The sequence below is a fragment of the Temnothorax nylanderi genome, unplaced genomic scaffold (genome assembly GCF_030848795.1).
Source record: "Temnothorax nylanderi isolate EJ_2023f unplaced genomic scaffold, tnyl_v1.0 TNYL_tig0122_pilon, whole genome shotgun sequence".
Classification (NCBI taxonomy): Eukaryota; Metazoa; Arthropoda; class Insecta; order Hymenoptera; family Formicidae; genus Temnothorax; species Temnothorax nylanderi.
The window spans coordinates 470,723-478,622 of NW_027249184.1; the positions used below are offsets into that span (position 1 = coordinate 470,723).

At 37.8% G+C, this 7,900-nt stretch overlaps 2 protein-coding genes across 4 annotated transcripts; both read left to right on the forward strand.

Moving 5' to 3' along the window:
* Window positions 1–128: 128 nt before the first annotated feature.
* On the forward strand, window positions 129–7,148 carry Taf1b (TATA box-binding protein-associated factor RNA polymerase I subunit B). Of its 3 annotated transcripts, none has more exons than XM_071713237.1 (11): window positions 129–454; window positions 529–834; window positions 930–1,023; window positions 1,219–1,423; window positions 1,660–1,801; window positions 1,890–2,029; window positions 2,164–2,379; window positions 2,625–2,854; window positions 2,929–3,118; window positions 4,897–5,337; window positions 5,482–7,148. In XM_071713237.1, the coding sequence occupies exons 2-11, from the start codon at window positions 748–750 to the stop codon at window positions 6,689–6,691; spliced, it is 2,955 nt and encodes a 984-aa protein (XP_071569338.1). In that variant the 5' UTR covers window positions 129–454; window positions 529–747; the 3' UTR covers window positions 6,692–7,148. The 3 variants fall into 3 exon arrangements, with proteins under 3 accessions (XP_071569338.1, XP_071569339.1, XP_071569340.1); XM_071713238.1 differs by having other exon boundaries at window positions 536–834; XM_071713239.1 differs by lacking the exon at window positions 4,897–5,337 and having other exon boundaries at window positions 129–834.
* On the forward strand, window positions 3,125–4,334 carry LOC139776545 (isoaspartyl peptidase/L-asparaginase). Its single transcript, XM_071713279.1, has 2 exons — window positions 3,125–3,793; window positions 3,864–4,334. The coding sequence occupies exons 1-2, from the start codon at window positions 3,556–3,558 to the stop codon at window positions 4,193–4,195; spliced, it is 570 nt and encodes a 189-aa protein (XP_071569380.1). The 5' UTR covers window positions 3,125–3,555; the 3' UTR covers window positions 4,196–4,334.
* Window positions 7,149–7,900: the final 752 nt, after the last annotated feature.

A 7,900-nucleotide genomic window follows, 5' to 3' on the forward strand; every position in this document is an offset into this window, starting at 1 on the left:
AAATCTTTCCGGATTATCGGCATTTCCATCTAAATCTAATGTTTCATGTTACATGCATAATATATATATGTTGTTTGCATACCCTAGGGTAAAGTAACTAGTGGTAACTGTGGTAAGTATACCCGGAATCCACATGTGACAATTTGTTTTGGCTCGTCCCTCGTCTCTCTTTACCGCATCGACCCTTTCATTTCTTTACAGCTGTCTCTGCTCTCTAGAGTCTAGAGTCTAGTCTCTAGCACTAGCGGGGCTAGCTAACCATAACCACAACCCTGCACAACCACGTGTAACGTGACTGAACATAACCTATCGGTCACTATTGATGTATCCGCTATCCGCTATCCGGTGAAAGAAATCAATATGAAGGCGACGAGAGACGAGAGCAGTCTACAACGTCTACAAGTTATTAGAAAGATTACCAAAGTGATCTGAATGGAGAAACAGAGAAAGAAAGGTATCACAAGTTTTGCGTTGTGATAGTAATATAACTGGACTAACTGAAGCCCTCAGTTCACCCCTTCACCCCAGTCCCCAGACTCCCCAGTTGGAGACTTGGAGATTGGAAACACGGCGCGCGGCGTCCGCGGCGTCCGCGGCGATACGAAATAGGAACGTGCGGACGTGCCTATCTCGAATCTTTAATTAAAAAAAGAAAAAATTGGTGTAACACTGTAACCAGTTCTGCATACGTACGTGTGTACATCTGGCGTTTCATACAATCGCTTTCAAACACAGTTACTAAAGAAAATGCTCAAGTGTGCAGTCTGTGGCTGTAGCAATTTTTATAAAGCGTCCGGTTATTTCTTTTGTACGACATGTCAAACGCAAAGCCAGGTAAGGTCCTTTGTAGATGTATACTCAACATCTTGAGAGAAGAACTGGCACTAGCCAACTAATAGGTAGGGTAATTTCAACTTTCATTTGCTCAGGATGTCGGGGAAGAGGTAGAGCTGGAACTGCCCATAGAAAATACTACGAGATTGCGGAAAACGAAAATCCATCGTGCGAAAAGTGACAAAGCAGGTTTGTCAGGTTTATCTTTATATATTTTGCAAGAAATTTATTTTGAGACTGATATACCTATAATATAAATATACCGATACTGTGTGCTACCAATAATGATAATCAAGCACGTTTCAACTTTACTTGTATCCACAAGATTTGGATACGACTCTGTTCTATGCTATGCTCTCTGTTCTATGTTGTACAAATTTGCAGACGAGGTGCTCGGATGGACGTCTTGGGAATTATATAATTTTGTTTTAATTGGTTTGACAAACGAGCTTATCGAACTTGGTATATCAGCTGATATAAAAATAACAGTGTTGCAATTGTGGGCACGATATCTGGGAAAACTAGAAATAGCCTTTGTCTCCGCAAAAAAGAAGCCGATACCAAAACTGGCCAGAAGATATAGAAAGAGGTTGTTACAAATATTTTATACCGTATACAAACCATTTGTTTCCAAGATATCAGATATTACAATCTCGTAAACATGAAATATGTTTATCAAGATACTTATTTTTTTATCTGGTTTAGATTTTCCCTGAGAGATTTCTCTTTATTTGAAATATTTACAAAAATCAACTTTTCAACAAGTTGGAACTATCGCTATTGAGATTAATGGATAATGACGCATTGTATTTTTATATTTTATAGGGATGCTGAAATTATATATGGCAAAGTTTCGTCGCAAAGGAGAGCTAGGAAACGGAGAAAAACTGGAAGTAGCTTAGCAGATTCTACAGCTTCTACCTATCCAACCGAAGAAACTTCCTTAAGAGAATTAAATAGGAATAAAGTATGATTTGGCAAAGATATGTAGTTAATTTGTAAGATGCAATTTCTGAAAATTCATTATAAACATAATATGTATGTCTTATGTATAGAAACTTATGATTACTGCAGACTACGATAGGTTTATGCAGTCACAAACAGGCTCAGAAGGAGATGTACTCAGTACATTTAGTCAAAGTGTATATAGCGCGCACTCCAGTGCGGGACAACCTTGCGAAAGTACGAGTATGAGGTAAAGAAACGAGTGTTGAAGAAAAAAAAAAGCAAAACGGCTATTGGACTCTCCGTTATCTTCCAATATTTTTAAATATTATCCATATTACATTTATATATGTATGTGTATGTTGTGTGTTGTACATATTGCAGGATACAATTTAATTCCTTTGCTAAAGAGGAAACAAGTAGAATAAAAAATATGGCAAAAAGAGTACCAAGACAGAAGCGCAACAAATACAAACAAAGTCATGTAACGACTCGGTATAAAACAGGACCGGAATTGATTACACCTACAAAATTATGGGCTATCTTGTATCTGGCTTTAAGGATTCACAATCAGGATATACATTTAGGTGATATGATAAGGTAATTTGTGGATATTTTGCTCGTCATTTTCAAGCTCCAAGTTTTAAAATAATAAAATCATGAATTAATGCGTAACTGTAAAAGTAAACGGTTTTGTTAACGTCCTTTATGTTTATGTTATGTCCCACCGCGCATTAAAAAAATTGTCTCTGACTTTTTTAATAGTTTATATTAAATTTATTCTGTTTATGATAACATATTTATCATATATCGTGTACGTTTTTTACATGTATCAATTTTTGCAGATATGGGAGAGAAGGACATTTATCTTATTACAGACTAGATCGCTTAGTACCTCCCGAAGTATCTTTAACAAGAAGTGATATGAATTTCCTGTCACGAGCTATGGACATAACGCACAAGGGTATGAGAAGAATTATTGGACGGATGGCAAAATTTCTTGGAGTCACGAAAATAATTTGTCCAGATCTTTTATCCCTCGTTAATCGATATTGCACTGAATTAGCTCTACCAAGTATGAACGTCGTATGAATTTAAAGATCCTCATTTTCCATACGCAACGAGTACATATTATTATGATATTTATAGAAAGTATATCATCATATGCGGAAAGATTAATAAGTTTATCTGCTCCGAAAATGACATTTGATAAAAAATCTTGTATTCCTAATTACGAAGGCCGTGCCATGGCATTCATTATTGTAGTACTGAAAACATTACTGAGTTTGGATGGTATTACGGAAAATGGAATTAGTAATGTTGCCGACAAGATTAATAGGTATGTATGTCCAAACTGATTCATAATATTATAATAAGGTAGCTTGGAATGTGTGATTGAGGAGTATGTGCGCGCGCGTGTGTGTCAATGTGTATGTGTGGGGCGATTATATATGTGAGAATTTAACACTTTCAGTACAATATGTACAATCACTGTAACAGTTGAAGGCAACGTGTACATAGCAACATATATTTACATGTATGTGTGCATAGGTATTGCATAGGCATAGGCCATAGGGCATCAAATACTTATAAAAAATTTTGCGCACACGCTTAATATGCAACACATCAAATAGCTGATTATATTTATCTGTCAAATTATCTGTATTAAATCTGCAATAGTAGCATGTAGACTTGATGCAAAAATTAGTCATTTACTAATTTGATTGAAATTTGAAATTTGATATTTGATATTTGATATTTACATATAATTATATAATGCAGTGTCAGTGCGAAAACTTGGATACTCCATGTATACTTGTACATGGTGATGTTGGAAATTTTCATGATGCGCTAATTATTGAAAAAACGACGAGTTGTAAAAATGCAGCATCCACTGGATATCAAAGTTTGTTAAGTGGTGCAAGTTCTGTACAGGCTGTAGAAATTGCGTTATGGTGGTTAGAATGCGATGAATTTTTTAATTGCGGTTATGGATCGGTTTTAAATAATATAGGTATAAAAATGTGTTTGCGTTAAAATATATGTATGTATGATAAAATCGCATATCATGTCGCACAAAATAGGAGATGTACAAATGGATGCGAGCATAGTAAACGGCTTCAAATCGGAATGTGGATCTGTAGCCGCGATATCAGATGTGGAACATCCGATATCTCTTGCCAGATACGTTTTGGATAATTTTCCCAACTCTATCGTAGTAGGGGAAGGTGCAAGAAAATTAACAAGACATGCAAAATTAAACTGGCTGTCGAGAGGAAATATGACAGCACCTACGGCAGTTTATTTAGCTTGCGATAAATCGAAAGAAATAGGCAATTCTGATGTTAATTTGGATGGAATTGTTCAGAATGTTGAAAATCATCAGTTGTTAGAAGTACTAGGAAGTAAATTGTAGATATGACATTTCTCAGAAAGTTACTTTCATATTTCTTCTAATCTTGCAAGGAAAATATTGGCGAAACATGATTTTGATATATATAATATAATTTTCATCTACGTAGATAGTGGAAGTACCGTTGGCTGTATAGCTTATGACGGATACGCTATAGCTGCAGGTGTTACAAGTGGTGGTTTAAACAAAAAAATAGTGGGCAGCGTAGGCGACTCTTCTATATTAGGTTGCAGCACATATGCGAATCGAAATGTAGGATGTTCTCTAACAGGTCATGGAGAATCTATTATGAAACTTGGTTTATCAAGGGTCATTGCGAGCGATATCGAAGATGGATGCTCCCTGCGAAAAGCTTTGAAGAAAAATCTCGATTACCCGTCAACTAGATATAATCATAATTTTGGGGGTGTTGTATTTAACAAGTCTGGGGAATGGGACACGTACTTTACTTCGCATAAAATGCCGTACGCTGTAATTATGAACGACTGCGTGACTTTCGGTGCAGCTTTAGATGAAAAAAACGTGGAAAAGTATGTCGAATGTCGTCGGGAACGTCTTCCATGCACGTGCCGTTATCCTCTTGTAAATAATATTACATTGCAATGTGATGCGCGACTTTCGATGCGCGCTATTGTCAATTTTATCATTTCTTCCTTGTATTGTTATAATCATCATAATGTATCTCGGTTATTTTCTTTTTCCAGTGCAATTAATGACGAAGGTATCTGCGACACAAAGCTATTCAGTTTTCGGGAGTGGCAGAAATATGTCGAGTGTAGAAGAGCCGTTTTAATTAATACGCACTGTCCTACCAAGTTAAAATATAATCCAAACATACCAGATGTTAATAGCTTGTATATTAAATTTTTGAACTCTACTGCTTCTAAAACAGACAGAGAGGAACCCGAGATAATTACGCATAAGCATTTGATGCCACGTGATCTTGTTTACGCAATGAAACAGTGCATTACCAACGTAAGTTATACTGACTTACCATTGAATGAGGTAAATGAATTTTCTCCGACATTAACGCCAAGTCACTCGTATCTTGAACAATTGTTGGAACATCCACTATACGATCTTCCGAGTATGCTTCGAAATGACTTTTCGTCTGCAAAAAGTGGACATTTGACAAAATCAGAATCGTAAGTAACGCCGAGAGAGAGAGAGAGAGAGAGAGAGAGAGAGAGAGAGAGAGAGAGAGAGAGAGAGAGAGAGAGAAGTATACGACTTGAAAAATAATGTAAAATATCACAGGTAAATAATCAATTGTCTCTTTTTCATTTTAGTATCTACAAATTGACTTCGCAATACGGCATTCAATTAGATTCCGTTGATTCAAATTTGCACTTTGTTGAAAAAACTGTATCACTTTTCGAGCAAACAAAAATCGCCAAGGTGAAAGATTTGATGGGCACGAATGCAATAGAAGATTTTTTGGAAGAGGATGTGAAATGCGTTGAGAGAAAGGAAGATTTTATCGATTATCTACATAAAAAGATACCGTGTCAAATTAAAATTGATATAAAGAAAAAGCAACACTACGACGATATTCGGAATACAATCACAGATACGTATGCGTGTGAAAAAAATACTTGTGCGTTAGCAACTGCATCAGCTGATGAATTTATATTTAACGAGATTCTCCCAGATGGTAAATTATCAATCCCATCAAGTAGATGTCCAGCAGATGATGAAAATAAAGATGACGATGACGATGCATGTTTAAAAGATATTGTTCCTGGACAAACTTTATCGGAATTATCATTGTGCAAGTTTTGTAAAGCGTACAATACAGATCTGTCGAGTACAGAAAAGAGAGCTATATTTAAAGATTTAAGGCTAACGAAGAAACGGAAGCGTAAACTTGTTCGAGACGTGGATGGTAAATTTGTTAAGCAAAATGATATTCGTCTCAATATGGAAAGTCCAAGTAAAGGTGATTATTATTACGCGGAAGAAACTGAAAGTATTTCAGCAGATACTTCCGAAATTGAGAATATACTACCAGAGATATCCGATATTTTAAACTCGAGCACCAACGCATCTGTTTTTGACAATTTGATCAACATGGAAAGCGGACATGGCGTGGACGTGGACGTGGATCAATCCGAGAAATCTTGTAAAACACTTGAATCGATCATCGACGAATCTCTCTTGATTTCGGATAAAAACCCGAATTCACGCACGGACAATATTCTCAGATTGTTTAGACCTTTTAAAGATTATTGGATGTATCATTGCAATTTTAGCCGCGTGAAACCAAAGAATTTCGAATTACTCGAGAAAATGCTGCCGAGGAGTTTTCGATGGTTATTAAATGAAGGCGCGAACGTCGTCGAAATGTCAACGGAAGACCTGTATGAAGAAGTGTGCCTGGTCGAAGCTTATTGCGCGTACGTCTTGGAGCAATCCAAGATTTATTCGTCGAGCGCGACAAGTAAAATTGAAAATTGCAACAACCGAGCGTACATCAATGTGATTTTGAAGAAATGGTAAAGCAAACGAACGAAAAATATTGTCACATGTCACAGACACGTTGTCAGATCAGATATTCAACCTGGAATTCCTGGAAATGAACTGGAGAAAATGGGCAAATGGAAAACTTGTGGCAGTTATACATTTATTTTGATATCAATTTTTTTTTACTTATAACGTTGATTTTTTTTCACAAATTTTGATATAACTTGACAACCGTTAAATTAATGCTATCATTTACTGTAACTTTACTGTAAAGACACCATAATTAATTTCCGTAATAAATAATCGTCAGTTGAAAGTTCAAACACCCTACACGGCCTACACCTGTACACTAGGGATCTTAATTTTAATTAATATTACATTACATGTATCAGCATATAACTTGTCTCTCTTACGTGACAATTTTTTGTGAAATACATATTACAATATACTATATGTAACGTTACAGTCAAAAATATAAAATTGATTATCTGAACTTGAATTTGGAGTAAATTTCAGCTCTAACGATTAGAAAGGAGAACAGAGAGCTAGATCGATGCGATTTCTGTTCTTTCGAAATAAAATTGAATTTCTTGAGTATATATTCTCCATCATTTTTCATCGTCTAGTTTTAGTTTGATGCGCGTATTATGGAAAAAATAGAGAATCGCATGATTAGGCTCGGCTCTCGGCTGAACGCAACTGTTGCACTCGACATTCAACAAGGATTTCCGATTCCGCGGGCTTTGCTCAGGCTGCCTCGAAATCCTCGAATCCCGTCATCCCGATTGACTCGATCCCTGATTGTGTCTGATGTCTGGTCTCTGGTCTCTGGTCTCTGGCATGCAGCATGCAGGCCATGCAGCCGGTGCAGTGTGATCAGACTGATCAGGCGAGTCGAGGTCGAGGCGTGGGGCGCTACGCGTCACGCGATGTGGCTCGGGCCGCTCGGGCCGCTCGGGGACGTCGGGGACTGGGGAGTCGGGGTCGGGGCTCGGTCTCGGCCCGCTCGGCTCGGTCCGGCCGAGTCCGGCCGGCGTGCTCGACGCTCGACGTTACGGGGCGACGCGACGGGCGAGTGGTGGCAGTGGTGGTACTGGTGCGAGGTGCGAGGTGCGAGTAGCCGAGTACTCACTCACAAATCTCACAATCAGTAGTAAACACCAATCGGTGTAAGACGGAACGTTGGACTGTCGGAGCTGTCGGGTGTCGGGTGTCGGGTGTCGGGTGGTAACCGTCGCGTCGTCG

Excerpts from the sequence above, each read along its gene's own strand:
- Taf1b (XM_071713237.1), top strand. The coding sequence starts at position 748 with ATGCTCAAGTGTGCAGTCTGTGGCTGTAGCAATTTTTATAAAGCGTCC. Across the intron at positions 835-929 it reads CATGTCAAACGCAAAGCCAG|GATGTCGGGGAAGAGGTAGA; the intron begins GTAAGGTCCTTT and ends TCATTTGCTCAG. Across the intron at positions 3,119-4,896 it reads GTTGCCGACAAGATTAATAG|TGCAATTAATGACGAAGGTA; the intron begins GTATGTATGTCC and ends TTCTTTTTCCAG.
- LOC139776545 (XM_071713279.1), top strand. The coding sequence starts at position 3,556 with ATGCAGTGTCAGTGCGAAAACTTGGATACTCCATGTATACTTGTACAT. Across the intron at positions 3,794-3,863 it reads ATCGGTTTTAAATAATATAG|GAGATGTACAAATGGATGCG; the intron begins GTATAAAAATGT and ends CGCACAAAATAG.